This window comes from Acromyrmex echinatior, chromosome 14, assembly GCF_024713525.1.
Source record: "Acromyrmex echinatior isolate Ae372 chromosome 14, ASM2471352v2, whole genome shotgun sequence".
Lineage (NCBI taxonomy): Eukaryota > Metazoa > Arthropoda > Insecta > Hymenoptera > Formicidae > Acromyrmex > Acromyrmex echinatior.
In genome coordinates this window covers 5,292,730-5,310,943 of record NC_141865.1, presented here as the reverse complement: position 1 = coordinate 5,310,943, position 18,214 = coordinate 5,292,730, and the positions used below count along the sequence as shown (strand labels likewise).

At 36.0% G+C, this 18,214-nt stretch overlaps 1 protein-coding gene across 3 annotated transcripts in view; it reads right to left on the bottom strand.

Moving 5' to 3' along the window:
• LOC105150448 (uncharacterized) overlaps positions 1-17,617 on the bottom strand; it is a 141,249-nt gene extending 123,632 nt beyond the window's left edge. For all 3 annotated transcript variants that reach the window (XR_015547296.1, XM_087413051.1, XM_087413052.1), the window contains exon 1: positions 15,420-17,617. Coding sequence is in view for 2 of the 3 variants with exons in the window: in XM_087413051.1 (XP_087269177.1) it covers positions 15,420-15,987 (568 nt within the window). In the remaining variant the exon portion in view is untranslated. The remainder of the gene's footprint in view (positions 1-15,419) is intronic.
• Between the last annotated feature and the right edge of the window lie 597 nt (positions 17,618-18,214).

Genomic DNA, 18,214 nt, shown 5'->3' with positions numbered 1-18,214 from the left:
TTACTAATAGCGATTGCCTCGTTTCAAATTGGAGCGCCACATGGGATAGTATGATTAATTAATAGTGATACGTTTAACTGAATGACGAATTTGAGTCTCTATCTAGATAACGCTGACAAGGGTGTAAGATCATTCTCATGGCCGCGATCGTGCCCGCGACTTGCGTTCCATCAATCTTCGTAGCGGCTGCGCGAGTTAACGTGACGATATCTCTGCTCGTAACTTTGCTGCAAATTTGTACGCGTTGCATGACGACAGGCGATTTATTAACTACAACGAAAACAGTTTAAAAACCTTGAGTGCAGGCCCATAAAAATTCATGACGATCCTTTTCGGAAGACCAAAATTAGCAATAAATTAAAATTAAGAATGATGTTTGTGATATTTAAAGTGGCACGATAATAATTAAATATTCTCGTATATTAAAAAAAACTTATTAGATTATTAGAGGATACGTAAGAATTTTCTCTCGCTCCTCTATTCCTTAGATCGTTTCAGATATGTCAGATGAAAGAAAGATAACTTTTTACATCCATTTTTCAACACCTGCTTCCATAAGAACTTCGTGCATAACCATTAGAAGTATTTTAATATAATTAAACACAACGTGTTTAATTTCAGTTGAAACATCCAAGAGAGCGTCATAAATGCTATAATAGGTTGTATGTAAGGGAAGATGATCTGAATATCTAATTGTTTGTATATTGTAATCAGTACGTTATAAATAGAATAATGAAGAAAAAGTAGATGTGAAAAAACCTGATTATCTCTTCTCTCACCTGACTCCTTCTACGAAACTAGGAATTAATGATAAAATTATTGCAGGTACGTTGAAGAAAAAAATCGATAGTAAAGCAATCTAATAAGTTACGCTGTTATTGTAATAAAAAATTATAGCTTTTAAGTTGATAACAATAGATAGAATAAAAATATTATACATATAATATATACATGCAATTATTTTATTTTTTTTAGAAATATTTATGATATTTAATTTTAAAAGTCTCAAATATTGTAATTAATAGACATTTAATAAATTAGCTACACAATTCTAAAAGAGACTATTATGCCTAACAGATGTATTGTAAAGTTTAGCTAACGCAGCCAACAGGTCTGTGATTCTGATTATTCATTATTTAGGGAACGGTCGACGCGGCTACGTCGAATTAACATACGTTGCATAAACTACGAAATAACATGACCATGCACGCACGCACGCACGCACGTACGCACGCACGCATCACACGCAACGGCATGAGAGGCGAGACCAAGCACAATTCATGCGACAAGGACAGGACGAAGTATGCAGTATCTCTCTATGTGAGACATTAACGTTGTGCTTTATCGAAGCCGCTCATCGTTGGCACATCCGGATTCAAATTACGCCTTGTTTATATGCTTATGTTTATTTATCTAGTTATTAAAATTACATTAAGCGTCTCCTAGCTAATTATGTCGCTCGTGAAACGAAACCTTCGAGGAAACACGAGATGTAGGTCCGGAAGAGGTTATTAGACTCAACGTGAGGAAAAAAACGAGACGGCACAAAGAAAGCAGATTCGAAGGAATCACGAAACGATCCCGAGGACAGATTAGTTTCTTTAAGCGGGACAATGATCTCTTCCTCGTTTCATTGCTACGGCATTGATAATAATTGAATACATTAATCTTGTTCTTTGTTTGAAATCGCCTCAAAAATACCATACTTTTTATCAAGAAATAATTTCACGATTAATTATCGCGATGTTGATGGATTGGTTATTATAATTGAAGAAATATGTAATTTTTCGCATAATTTCCAGAATGAATTATTATCCGTGAATGCGGCGGCAGAATGCTGCAAATTATCGCGACGTCCAAAGACTGTGCATCGTCATGCGACTCGTGAAATCATAGTGCTTTCCCGAGATCTGGCGGCGATGAACGAAGGCGTCCATGGTTCTCATTTACCATCATCATTACCATTATACAAGCTCCATGACGATGTTACGTGGTTTAATTTGAATACATGAGGCAGGAAGCGGCAAGTAGCCACGGGGACGTGTGTCGGCATTAGGCACGCATGTTCCTGTGTACATTGTCATTATCTTTACTTAAAACGACCCATCCCGTCTCTGACTATGTTACTATCACCCTGTTGCTGACTCACATAATAGTGCGAAATTTAAAACGACCTCCCGCGCGTCTTCTTCCAGAGATCATTAGATAGCATTGCATTCCCAATAAAATTTTACTCCAAATAAATGTAACAATCGTCAAAATTAAAAGATGAACTGTACGTACATTGAGCAAAAAGTTTTTGATATTGCGACTATAATTGCACGAAATATTAGGTTAGAAGTTTCATTTTTATAGTTATTACTTTTATAGTTATTACTTTTTAGTTTCATTTTTATAGTTATTACTGTTATAATATCAACAATAATAATTATATTATAGTTTAATAAATAAGCCAAAAAGAATATACGGTTGTCTCCGAAAACAACTATAATTTTAATTGTTTTTGAAGATAATATATATTTTTTTCTTAATATATATAATTTCTTAATAAGTATAATATATTCTTTTCTTATTTCTTAATATAATTTTATAACCATTTTTAGGAATAATTATATATATTCTTTTTGGTATAGAACTATAATAATTATATTATTAATATTAGTAACTGTGTGTAAAAATGTAATTCATAATCATAATATTTTAACATGAAATTAGTCACAAATACCAAAAACTTTTTTCTCAGCAATATTTTCTCATAGCCTAAGCGTTGTGATTTTTGTTAAACCCAACACTAAAAACGTGATTGAATTGAAAATAGGAAATATTTCTGAACATTAATTGAAAATATGGAGATATTTTCAATATTTACATGAATATAGTAAAGATTTGAATATCCATGTAACTACCTACAAACAGCAAGTTATAGATCATATTGAGTACAGTTACTTTAATAATTATTGTAAGAAAATAGATATACTCATTATGTAAATTTTTTTCAAATTTAACATTTTCTATATCTTCTATTTATTTTCTAAAGTTAATATTAACATTTAAAATTTACATGCATTATTAGACTTATATATTAACATAGATTACTTTACTACATCAAATGGTTAGAAACAACAATGAAATTATAAAGAAACAATGAGAATAAAAATACTTTATTAGTAATAAGAGAATAAAAAGTCATTAGTAAAATGCAAATTAGAATATGCACATAGAATATGCACCTATAATAAAATTATATGCGAGTGCAATAGAATGCAAAATCACAGATACAGTTATACTGTTGCATAAAAAATTCCCTCAATCCCGTTTAAATCGCAAATCGATGCATTATGCGATAAATATGCACCGATAAATCGTCCATTCATCTTATTGCGCGTAAAATTTCCTTTTGATTATTCAAATTATATACTAATCGCGCAAAAACATCTCACGAGACAATGACGCAATTAAAATGCCGTCGATGCGTGCCGGATTCTTAGGTGCCAATTAATTTACGCACGCGTTTTTACACAATGTTGCTCGCGAATTATGCAGATTTTACTCAACGTACAGAGAAAAGTCGGAAGATTTCCACGCAAAGAATCGCGTCAAATTAAATGCGTTGGTGGATACATAAGTGAGAATATAAATTTTATCTTGTTGAAACTATTATTGGGATTGTAATTTTATATTCGTCGAATAACGCAACTCTAAGTTTAATGTGAAATCCTTAATTGGCTTCGATATGCTTAATGCGTCTAATTTAGCCGATCAAATCGACGATATTATGATTATCTGTACCGAAATTTACTGAATAGAAAAGGAACAATTTGCATACGAACATATGGCATGCGAACCGTATGAAATTCTAAGCGGCATGCAGGTCAAAATTGCAGCAGGATGCGGGAACCGCAATGACTGGCGAAGTAATTTAAGCAAGCTGAATGTCGGTTTAAATGGGCTTACCGGCATGATATTCTCGTATTTTTCAAAAGCATGTTTGATCGGTTCTTTTATGAGCCTCAATTGTATAACATTCGGTAGGAACGGTCTCTTTGTAATCGCAATATTTTGAAAGGTAAATTATTCTATCCCATAATCAATCACAAGTTTAGAATAAACAGGCATCGTGAATCATTTTCAATGTAACAATCAAGTAAAAAGATGTATTAAAAGGAAAGAACGATTGCATGGAAAGAACGATTTTGCTGAAGTATCTAAAAATTTGATTGGATAAAGATCTGGAAATAATTTTGTTCAACTATCAAAATAATTACGTAAGAATTTCAAGCATAATAAGCAACGCTGCAAAAAGTTTTGACATTCTAATCACCAACTTGAGTATCCTACATAATTATTTTGATGGTCCAATAAAATTATTCAGATCAGTATCTAAACTTTTAGATACTTCAGCAAAACCTTTCCATGTATGTCTATCTATCGTAATCTCTCCCTCCCTATTTCCTTTCTCTCCCCCCCTCTCCACCTCTTGCAATTTTATTTTTATTTCCTTCAGCCATCTCTTGTAAATTTAGCTGTCTTAACTATTACTTCAGTTTAAGAAGTTCTATAATACATAAAGACTTCATTCACACGATTGCAAAGTTTCGTAAGTGTGAGAGAGAAAGAGAGAGAGAGGGAGAATCGATTATCTCGGATTTTCGTAAGTCGCAAAGAATCCATAATGACGTGGACCGAGTACTTTCACAATCCTATTGGAATCCGGCAATCGACGTTCTCGCGTGTCGTCCTTACATTCCTTGCCGATGATCCAGAACGATCCGACTTCCCGTGGGGTAAATCACAGAAGCTGGCGCAATCTGCGCGTGTATTATTCTGATTCACGCATCTCTCAGCTACCGCACATATCGTACAATACACGACGCTGCATCGTGCAAATCGCACAAGTCATAATCAATAATCATGAGAGAGACCATTTTCCGTTGGATCAATCCGATGCATATTGAGGTGAGTAACGTCGTTATTTCATTACTTTTGCTGGGATCATCGCGACGAAGGACATGCATCGCGTTCCCTTTTGCAGAATTTTCTCTTATAACGATTCTAACTATGGCTCACCGTTTCTCGTTAACAATTCTAACATTTCAAGATGGACACTTTGTCGCGCGTTTTCAATCCGAGACGGTCGATTTTGTTGGAGGAATAAATTCACTCGAGAGAAGACGAATCAACAAGATCGCGGGATTATACAGCTTGTCCTTTTAACTCGTATACGTACCGCTGCTTCAACCTAGACTGCCAATCGTCCGCGACGGTGAATTAGCATACGCAACCGCCAAATATGGTATGGCTCAGCAACGGTACGCCGACAAATGCAATGAATATGGTGATTTCCATCATTTATCCAGCTTGCTAGGTGCAAACGCATCTGCCGTGATCCTTCGAGCGAGACGCAACGCGCGTACACGTTACAATCTTGCGATGTTGAGAAACGTTATTGAAATTAATTCGTAAAAAAAACGTATTCTTAAAATTCGGATAAAAAGCGATATCAATAACGGACTTTATTGACTTTCTTTGTTACTTTAATTTTAATAAAGCTACTAAACTAATCAATCTAAAAATATATAAAAAATATAAAATATTTTTGTACAGATTTTTTACACTCTATTATTTCATAATTATTGAAGACTTAATTTTGTATTTTATATTTATAGTATTGCTATATAAACTTTAGTATTACTACAAATTACATTATAAACAAATTCTTGTTTTTTGTAATCAACATTACAAAAAAATGCTTAAAATTCAGATAAAAAGTGAAGTTTTTTTAGTCACATTGTCTGAATTTTCGGACAGAATATTATCTGAATTTTTAGGCATATCTAAAAGCCATATCTTTAGGCATATCTAAATGTTCAGACACTACAGAAATATTCAGGCAACAGGTTAGAAATTCAGAAAAATAATATTTCAGACATGTTAGATATACAGACAACTACTAGGTAGAAATTCCGAAGAATGTGGCTAAAAATTAACACTATGATTAATTTCAGATAACAATTATTAAAACTCAGACAATAACCGAAAATTCACATTGTGATTGTAGAAACCTTCAGCTTTTATCTGAATTTTAGGTAATATTTTACAGTGAAATCTATACAGGGAAAGAATGATTTTGCTGAAGTATCTAAAAATTTAACTAAACACATATCTGAAAATAATTTTGTTAGCTTAGTAAAATAATTATATAGGAATATAAAAAATGATGAGCCACGCTGCAATCAGTTTGAACTACATAATTATTCTGAGTATCCAACAAAATTATTTTCAGATCTGTGTGTAGCTAAATTTTTAGATACTTCAACAAAATTGTTCTTTCTATGTATCAAAGACAAAATTTAAATTTTCGTTCCCATAGAAAACAGATCTTGAATTTTATCAACTATAAGCAAATTTTAAGAAGTCTATAACTATACACGATAAACATCGCGCCTCATAGTTTTCAACTACAAAAAGCTAGGTAATCTTTGAATATGAGTACGTGTGAATACGAAGTTTAAAACTACAGAGCGTGTGTAGTGTCTCTACGTGTCGGTACAGCCTGCTTGGCGCATTATCTCGCTATGCAGCGTACGTGCCATGATAGGTTTCATTATGAGAAGTACGTTTCCTTTTCCGAGAGACGGCAAGGTCGTCCGTGCACCTCTACTCGAGCTCTTGACGAGCAGCCGCATCCGTCCAGTACATCCGTCATCGACGGGAGAGATCATATCGATCGCCCCGCGGAACGTAGTAACGATGCGAGTCATAATTTGCATGTCGCGTCCAGCATTGCGTTGTAACGAAGAGTTATGGCGTGGCATCGGTAAAACGCGGGACAGGGATTAGTGGTGATTACGATCGCATCGAGTTGCGAGCGAGACATATCCATCGACGCCACATTCGCGTGTCCTTCATGTAACTTTGTTATTTTTTTAGCAGTATGACTGAATACACGAAAAAATATATCACAAATTTTTTCTTAATATTGGAATTGGAGTTTTTTAAGTCATTAAAATATATTTTGTTAATCTATTGATCTTAAATACAAAGTATCTTGACAAAACAATATTAAGTTATCACAAGTTTCTTGATCTTTGGATTTTTTTTAATTTATTAATATATTTTTCGTTACTCTACTAATCTTTAGTAAAGATCTTGGTAGTTAAATCACAAGATACAACATTGCTTATACTCGCATCACTTTAAATACAATATTACTTATTAGTATCACACTTCAAATTAAAAATAAGATTTATCTTGAAAACTTAGGTTTTTCCTCAACGTTTTGGTTGAAGAAAGAGTTCATAAACAAAAACTGAAAATGTAGATTTAAGATATCTTACACAGAAAAAAATCTCGATATTTCCTAGGCCTAAAATAAGGCGAGAAAGTCTGGCGCGTGTCACGTCGCACGAGTGATTTGTCGTCGCGTGTACATGAACACACCCGGCTGTCCCGCACACGTGCACGTATCACACCGCACGCGTGTCGCGCCAGGGCCGAAATGCATCTTCAGTAAGGGTTAGAAAGCCTACGGGTTTCGCGTATCCTAGAAAAGGAGCACTAAACGACAATGAAAGAGAAAGGGAGGAAGGAGACACAAAGCGAAGAAAGAAAGAGGTAGGAGTAGCCACGTGACCCTTGCACGGTCCTTCTCGACAGAATCCTCCCGACCCAACCTGACCTATCCAAGGTGAGATTTATCCATTGGCTTTACCTGCCATGAGCTCTATAGGTACCTTCCTTACTACCTCTGCCTATCTACTACGAATCCCCGCACTGCTATTTCCCATTCCCGCGAACTGACCTCCCTATGCCCACCACCCACTCGACTCGTACGAGTCACGTATCTCAAGCTTTTCCGTGCGACGAGTCCGTGTACCTTTCAAGGTAACAGGTAAGATTTTTAGAGCAATGATCGCGTTATGCGTCCAAATCGTCGTTGTTAAAAATACAATAAGTTCATTGCGATTTTAATCAATTTATTACTTTAAATTCAAATAGTGATTTATTTAGAAATAATTGTCAAGTTCATACGCGCAAAATAATTTTAGTTTCAATAAAAAAAATTCTCTCGTGTCTCTTTTAAAACTCTCTTTCTCATATCAAAAAGACTTTTCTTTAAAAAAAAAAAATATTATTCACGTTAACGGATGTTATAGAAATTTGCGGTCAATTCATCAAGTTTATCGGAAGATACAAACGCAAGTAGCGTGAAGTTTGTGTGTTAAAAACCGGCAGTACTTTTCCAATGGTCCATTCAAGTGACGGGATCTCCAGCAAGTCACGTGTCGACGATCGTCTTCGGAAGGCGCACTGTGTATGTCTCAACGTAATAATCGGGATTTGGTGTATTAGCCTGAAGCGTTTCGGGCAGGTTACGGGGCCGGGGCCTTAATTCGAGGGTCGTATAGGGTATAATCGGAAACCCGACGGACAATGCAAATAAGCATCATGCCATGCTGCTGATGACGCAACGCAAACGGTTTGGGCGCTTCCGGCTTCTTCTAGGAACAGCGCGAGTTTTTCATTAAAATCATATCATCGTATCATCACATATTCGACCATAGCAGTCATGTGCACGCACATCAATGATTATTCTAGACAATCTTCACGAGGGAACGATGGTAATTCTGAAATCGCTAATGGCATCTATGAAGTTAGCACCCTTTTTCAAAATTTCAATATAATTGATAGAGTCTGAGTTCTTCTATAAAGAATCCTAGAAATTCTAGAAATCTTGTGTGTAATTGAGGCGATTCTAATAAACTATGAGAGGTATATAGAACATCGCTAGTATTTGCACGTTCCTTTCTTTACAATTATTTAGAATTGATCACCATGAAACTCGCGATTACATGAATTCTGACAGAATGCCAATTATAGATTAATTAAATTCATCATATACAAATTCTCAGAATACCTATTGCGACAAAAGCTTTCTGTTGTAAGCAAAGCATGCTTCAGCGTACGATGTCAAGATTTTTCGGTATGATCAGTCATATCCGCCATTACTTCATGTTTCCTGGAATTCCGGGTTACGATTAAAAAATACGATAAATGATATAACCGTGTAACTATTTGCATATTCAAAGTGACTAATTGTATCCATATAACGTAGCAGCAAGATTTTATAATGATGTCTACAAAAAATTCTAATATAAGACATAATTGTCATAATTGCCTTAAGAAAAGCATACAAATAATCACTAGTAGCAATCATAATAAACATAAAAAAAATTAATAGACATAAAAGATTATCTACATTATCATTTGCTAGCATTAATATACTTTACTAATGTTACATGAAAAAAAGACTATTCTTAAATCATCATAATATGTTCATTTATAAGCAAAATATTATTATTGTAAGATGCTTGCTTTAAAGATTTTAGTCTTGATTCGATTGAATTTGTGTTGATGCAAGTATTACACTCAATTCAAAATTTGTTTAATAAAAAATCTTGCATCACACAGATAATACAAATTCGAAAGTCAAGAGTAAAATTTTTTAAGCAAAATATTCTAATTAGGAATATTTTTGCTTATATATGAGCATATTATGATTGATTTAAGAATGGCCTTTTCCTTATGTAATTTTCTGGAGAAATTATGGAAATAAAAAACAATTTAAGGTGTCACACAAATTTAAGGTGTCACTGTTGAGTACTAACTTTTTTTTTTATGATACACGCAACTTTTGCCTTGACTGCGTTATCCACTGAACAAATCCCATTTGATAACGTGTCTTTATGTATTCATAGTCATTGTGCGTATTAGCCGTGCAAGGTACGCGCTTCCGGCCGCCTCTTTAACACGTCGGCTTTTTATCTTCGAGCCAAGCCTTCGTTTCTCGAGTGACGCGAGCGAGAGATCGGTGATCGATAAAAGACGTTTCACTCGTACGACCGTAGAGATTCCGGGCAGTAAAGATAAATATATTATTCGGTCGCGATTAATCTGGCGCGAGTCAATAAATGCGATTTTATCCGTCATCGATTGCCGACGTCGAACAGATCCCAACGAAATGTTAGCTGATACGGCGCTTCATCGCTGCATCGGTCATATCGATATACGTTTTTTTTTTATCGATACGATTTTATGCAGCAAATCATACAAGTTAATGACATGCGCAGGTACCAGCATAAAACAGAATAAAAATAAGACGCGCATCCGATCAGATACTTTTCTAATTGGACGCTGCGACTCAACATATAATAGAATAATTAATTAGTGCATCTTGCTAACGATTTGATTAATAATCTCGACCAATTAAATAATCTTGAGCTACGACAGCAACTGTCGCAGACGTATCAACGCGAATAGTCAAATGTCATTTGTCAATATTTAAGTTCGCATGAGCGAACAGATATTGATTTTTAGAATAAACGTTGTAAGGAATGAACATAATTAAAAAATAAATGCTATTCAGTGGCATACAAAAAAAAAACGTAAATAATAAAGCACAAGTGATAAACAAATCAATATTTTAGATTTGCTACTATTTATGTTACTGTCTACATTTTCACACTATTATAAATTTATAATATCTGTACCCAATTTGAGCGATTTTTAATCATTTTTATGTCTTCGTCATCGTTCCTATTTAATATAGCGTTACTTTTAACTGAAACAACAAGGTTAAAAAATTTAACTAAAGAGATATGTTAAATGATTCAAAGTTAGTTTACTATTAATTTATTAACTGCATTCGGTAATATAAATGTGATTTACTTTGAAATTAAGGATTTCAACCATAGAAATGAATTAATTTACATTCATATGGAAGTTAAAAATATTAAAAGTATTATTTAACTCATAGCATTATTGCCATTACTCCTTTGATATCTAACGGTGTACTATGATTGATTGATACTCTTACTGCTTATATCTTATATTTTTCTCTACGCTATGTGCTTAAAACTGTGTTTCAAAATTCACTGTTAATGTTGGAAATTTATAGTACACTTTATAGTAATGTAAATTATATTATAGTACAATTTATAGTAATATAAATTATAAATTTTTAGCGCTGGCAGCGAATTTTGAACACAACCTAAAGCAAAGAAACTTTCAAACACATCAAGAGGAAAATGACTACCTAAATAACGAGATCCTTCGAAGACTTGGGTTTTATTTTAGAAAAACGAGAATGGACTTCGCAGAATTTCCGTCGACACATTCAAAGCTCGAAGATCACTGATCATGAAGCGAGTAGCACGAGAGGGATCAGCGTGTACCTCGTGAGTACTCTTACAAATCGGAAGGCCGTCTAATTTTCCGCACGCGAGTAATCCGACGGCACTCGAATGAACTTGGACGAATCACAGAAAATGTTAATGAAGGAAGGAACAGGATGATTCTTGGAGATAGTTAGAAATGATCATCATGATGAAAAAGATAAATTCAATGAAGATTCTAATCGGTAATTGCGAATTGTTATCAACGTTTGCTCTACATCAAACAAAAATGTAACTTTAGATTAAATTAATCACAAATAAACGGAAACGGATGATTAATTATTATTATATTAAAATATGTCTAAAATATTCAATGAAAAAATGTAATTATTTTAATTATACTGATATGATATTATCAGTATAATTGTAAATATGTTAACTTTATTAATAAACTATGTGACCAGATAATCGAAAATTATTTCAATCTGAATGTACATACATTTTCAAATTTACATTTTGTATAATAAGTATTTTAATTATATAAACTTAATACAAAATAATTTAATTTTTTTGGGCATATAAAAATGTATGTTTAAATTAGCTTATTATCAAATACTTTTCATATTATAAATATTTAATAAGTTTGTAGGAAATCATGCATCTTGCCGCTCACTGATCAATAAGCAGTTCGAAGGCGTGACAATCGAAATCAATGTAGACGAGGTGTTCGAGAAAATTATTATCATCGTGCGCATTCTGAAAGCATGATTTTCGCTGTGCCACAACTCATCGACGTGTGATAAAGATTACGTAGGTATAGAATCTAATTACGCCGATAAACATTGTTGCGCCGATACACCTGCTCGTAAATAACATAGAATCAAACGTGTATCAGGTTACATCGTAATACACCCGGACTAGCAGGGAACAGGTCCTTTGAGCCCTGTGAAACGTGTACCTGGGACTGCCCATATTCTGCGCGTACTTTCATCAGGGACGAGATGCGGAATCATCATCGTTGATTATGAATACTATTAAATGGAAATAGATATAATCAAAATAATTTATAATTCTTAGAAATATTAATTTTTTGAATAATCCTCTCTTATTATGCATGTAAATTCTTAAGTATTACCAAAACAGTTATATCATACGGAAAAAAATAATCGTGATTGTATTACCAAGATATGTTTAATTAAGCAAATTTTGATAGAGATAAACAGAATTTTTGATTATTACCAATATTTGCGTTCAGAGAATCAAAACATTTAGATAAATTTTTGGTAAATGCATATATAATATCTAAGTTTATAGTCATTATAATTATAAGAAAAAAATGCTGTTAGATTAATGTGATACATATGGTTAAAGAAGTATTGATAGAACTATTATAAATAGAATTTCTGATTATCACAATTTCTGATTAATTAAATCGAAAATTAAATAATGTGATATTTTTATCAAAAATTTTGTTATTTTTTATCAGAATTCATGCAATCAAATTTATTTAATTATTTTAACTAAATAATCTTAAATTTGATTATCTAATATAATATAATTAATTAATTATAAAATAATAAATAATTATTTTAACCAAAATTATGATCAAACGTATTTCAACAAAGTTTGATTATTATATTCATTTCAGGTTAATTAAACTTATTTTTATTCAACACAATTAATCGATTCTTAAATGTCCCTTATGGCGATAATTGATAATTATCAACAATCAATAATTGATAATTACAATCGATATTTTATTTAATGATTGTTCTCTTTACACGAGACGAATATTTGTCGATCGACTGGCGAAGATAAAAATATGTTGATCAATTTATAACTTAGTAAGCGAGATTTTTGCGTCATGATTTCAACGTATGCCGAAAATAACCATGCAATCACGCGGCTACGTGGAATATTTATTCAAACAAGTATTAGAGCTAAGACGTTATCGACTGATACGATAACGGTCTTTTTTCTTTCCTACATACGCAGCACTGTATTTACCATTGCACTTTTATTTAATTTTAGTGCAACTATGTAGAGGAAGAACTTATCATATAACTTCGATATCAGGTGCTTCAATACGAGGAATATATAGACGTCACGTAATTGCCATAGATTGACAACACCGGGCCGGCTAAAGCGATACGCATTTTTATCAATAGTATCAATTGGTTTGTAATTTTTCTGCTTATCCCTCTGATCTAATGCTTATCGCAGCTAATCAACGTACATTAACAACATCTTCAACGTTATTAATTTTCAATTTATCGCGTCGCATATCGCAGTTAATAGAGACAGCTGTGTAAAAATTATATTATGTTCTCTCGACAGAATCTAACGCCTATTCACCTTGATCAATATTTTTTTTCTTTCTTATCGTGATTACCTGTATTATTAACGCAATTCCTAATGAATTTTATTGACAAGTAACTACACTGTTACGACAATATCATTATAAAAATGTAAGCAATAATAATATAAATTAATGATTCAAAACATGTGTTTCTTACCGATCTTTATAAATTCTTTGAAAACTAGAGTTAGTTTTTAGCAAAACACTTTCATAGAACACAACATGCGTCTATTATAATACCAACCAGCAACTATTAATTATATGTATTATCTCGCGATACTGGTGCGACTCAAGATTTTATCTGTACGTTGCGATTGTTGACGAAAGAGATACGTTACATACGACATGTGTATAGCCGTAAATCGCACGTTTATCAGAAACCGGTAATTCTGAATTGAAAGCAGAAACGTGTGGCGCGTGCACCGCGATTATTAATAAGCCCGCGTGTGTAACTTTGCACCTAATTAATAACGTCCAAAGACGAGGTGAAGAAGTATATATCATAAATAATAATTGACGCGAGCAACATTGGTTGAAATTACACTATCGATGTCTCGGCATGAAAATTATCGTTAAAGCGATTGATGGTGACTCAGTTATCTGTTAATGCTCGATACCGATTCTTAAATTCGGTCTTAGCATAGCTAGCACTCAAACAAAATTTACAAATACGCGTTGACAAGATAGCGGATCGTTAATCGTAATCAGTACCGATTAGTCATCGTCATGATGACGATGAGAACGTCGTAACATTTTCATAATAATCTATACAATATCTAAGTATTTTATACATTAACACAAGATTATTGTGCGTTATTTTTAGAAGCAATAAATAAAATATCAGATGATCATGTATCATTCCAGATGTTGAAAATAGCGTCATGAACAATAGTCTATTCTCGTGAAAAATACAAGCACACGTCGCGATTCTTCCATTTAAAATAAATTCACCCTCTGAACGTAAATTTAATCCCCCAAGTTCAACTGGCACGCGTTCCGTGCACAGAATAGCATGAACGAGATGCATTAATGCAAAATCCGGTCGTTTCAGATAAATCGTTTCTCGCGATTGAAGGGACCACATGACCCGATACAATGCTACGATGCACAATGTTTCCATGAAAAGCAACAATGCAACGCGGGGGCGTCGAGAATGCAACACAGATTGCACTGGCAGCTGACAAACATAACGTTTTCCACAAAATGCTTGATTCTTGCCGTTGTTTGTAGTGATATATGAACATATTAATCTACATTTAATCAGATAATTCTGATTGTTTAACATACGTCCGCGATTCAGTATTGATAATGGCAAACTGTTTAACTGTCGCGCAATATTCTCTGTTAATTGAGTGAACCGAGAAATTGCGATAAAGAGATACTTGCTTATATTGCGATAGAGAGATATTCGCTTATATTCGTCTTCATCGATATGCTATCACTTGCATTTAATAATAAAATAATTGTTTTTGAGAGAGACAAAAAAAGGAAAAAAGAGAGAAAAAAAATAATAAATAAAATTTAATCTACGTTTACTGAAAGAGACAATATCAATTGTTCAATTCTTATTAATATAACGATTATGTTATGCTGATTTATTAATGGTTGTTATTGTTGTTGTTATTGTTGGTTATTGTTGTTTTAAAAGTTTCCGGAAATAATTAATTGAAAGAATTAATGACATAAATGCATAAAAATTTTATAAATAGCTGTTATATAAATTTAAAATTAATAAACACGTAAGCGAAAAAAAGAGAATTAATGGAGTAATTTCTCCCTTTCCTTCTTTCATATATTAAGCTTCATAATCACAAATTAACGAATCATGGTGACTCTGAATATATATCTCAGACTCTAACGAAATGTGTAATTTAATTGACACTCACCCGAAGCACCTCGAAGAGGTCCCGTAGGACTGCCGCCGGTAGAGACACCCTCGTCTTCGCTGCTGCTAGTACTAGCTTCACTGGGACTATAGCTTCGCCTGCTAACGTCTCCCCTGGTGATTTTCTGGCCGCTCGTTCCGTTGTTGTTGTCATGCATCCTACCCTGAAGTCTCTCGTGCATAGTCCTCACGCGCGAATGCAGCCTCTGCTGCTGCAAAGAGCCAACAGAGAAGTCGAGCGGCTGATCGATTTCCGATTGCACTTGCGGCTGATGCTTCTGCACCTGACCACATACCGATCCGGCCACCAGACTTTGCGGTTGAGAAACCTGTGCGATCGACGGTACTTGCTGTTGCTGCTGCTGTTCCTGTTGAATACTACTGGGCGGACTCCACCACTGATGCCCGCCTTGAATCGATCTCCAAGCTTCTATGGTGTTATTATTTGTGGGACTTGTCTGCTTCTGTTTCTGTGTCGCCTGCTGAGACTGTTGTTGTTGCTGCTGGGCCATGGCAACTTCGACCAAGTTGTTATTTTCCAGCAGACGCATACTGGGAGTTTGCGTCATCGATACTGGTAGAACGAAGGGGGACAGTCCCACCGACGGTGGGCTGGGTTCCTGACGTTGCCTGTGGGTAGTATGATGATGGTGCTGATGCTGCTGTTGTGGCTGACGATGATGTTGCTGCTGCTGCTGCTGCTGCTGCTGCTGCTGCTGCTGCTGCTGCTGCTGCTGCTGCTGCTGCTGTTGATGTTGCGGAGAACTCACAGGCACGACCACCGGGTGCGGGAACTGCCGGACGGTTCGCGAGGCCTCCGCGACCCACCGGCGCACCGCCTCGCTGTCGAGACCCGCCAGCCCTGCGGACTTTGACTTCGACTGGCCTCCGGGCGATGATAAACCCTTGTCGGGTATCAAGCGGGGCAGCGCAAGGACCCCGGTGCCCGCCACCGCGACCCTGGGTCCCGAAACGCCCCCGTAGGCAGTCAACGCCGCGAGATCCAACGTGGTCACCTGCTGGTTTCTGCTCTCGACGAAGGAATCGCACCGAACCACACAGTGGGAGGTCGTTCGCTGCTAACTTAGCGGCTTGCGTCGACTATCATCGCTCGTAGAACGCTTTGAAGACGAAATACCGTCTCAAAAATACTGTACTTGAATTCAATTCAATCGATTAACTAAAAAACATCCACGATTGCTTGTTTCTAATGGTCTTAACACAGAAATCACACCTTAAGACCGAAAGACATTCACTGCGTGCTAGTCAACATAATTTCCTATGCGTGAGATCCAGTCAATGTCTTCGAGTTCTTGAAAACACAGTACTTTTAAGAATGCACTACACTCATTCAGAAGTCTCACAGTCACGTTCACGTTCTTGTGATAGCGATGTACTCCAGTTTAAGGTGTAACTATCCAATGCACGAATTGTTTACCGCATAAAATACCTAAGGCCTGATTATCGTTGTTATTTACAAGAACAATCTTTATCTTCATCACAAACGTATCATTATAATAGGTCTCTTGATCGCATCGCTTCTGTCAGATGACTATTAAAATATTAGCCGCAAAACACATAAAGCACCGGCACTAATGTCACTGGCTCAAACAGTCAATCGTTTTCACTGAAGTTCAATCCGAGTTGTCTTTACAGACGACACGTATTCATTTCAAACACTCGGATCAGCAAGAAGTCTTTACGGCAGTATAATTTGCAAGTGTCATTGATGCCAGAGATAAGAGCACTTGCTGATGAACTCACCAACGAACACTATCTCGCCAACATCATCAATGAACGAGATTTCAACTAGCTCAGCCAAGTCACTACACTAATTTACCACTCTTCGTCGTATCTTATTTATTAGATAATCACGTCATCCTAAATAACACGTGCGATGATTAGCGTCGATTTGTTACGACGCAGCGTATCAAATCGACCGATGACAATGCGGTTAAAGAGTGCCAATGACAGTAACTACCTGCGACCTATCAACAAGATGAGTCAGGTCAACCTGTCGACGCGTCCTTCTCGTTCGGCGTGATCAAAGACACACTTGGACGAGAGTTTACGCGACGCGCTACGACGGCGGTAGCTACGGCTGCGGCTGCGGCGGCGGCGGCTGGTGGTACAGCGGTCAGATGCTGTCGCGTGCATGTGTGCAGCTACACTAGAGGACTCATGTACGTTCGCTTGGCCGCCTACCGGCCACGGCGAACACGGTTGTAGAACGGAGTAACCAAAAGTGGGGGAGTTGTTAGGTCTCAGAGAAGGAAGAGGAGAAGCCGGGAGAGCAACAAGGAAAGAACATCAGCGGCCTCGAGCAACCAAGAGCGGGACAAAGAGAGCCGAGTATGGAACGAAAAGCGTGGCCGAGTCCAACACAGTCTGCATGATAGCCGAAGTGGGGGCAGTCGACGCGTCGGTGGGGAACGCCGCCTCCAATCGCATGAAAACGCGGATTGCACGCGGCTCCGCCCGGCAAGCCAGAGGCGAGTTCTCCGGCCGCGGAACTCGCGCGAACGCGAGCGCGCCTTTTTCATCTCGCGTACATCGGCTGCTGTTCGCAAAGTCGAAGAGAGAGAAAGGAAAGAGAAAGAAATAAGAGTGTGAGAGAGAGAAAGAGAGAGAGAACAAGCAAACGAATTTGCATATGCAACTCTTACAACCAATCGCCGAGCAACCTGCCCTACCCGTTGGAGATGATGACGATTAGACCTTGATACTTAAAGACCCGTTCCGTGACCAATGCTTAAGAATTAAACTCGGCTTGATTCCGAAGCTAGCCAATCCGGT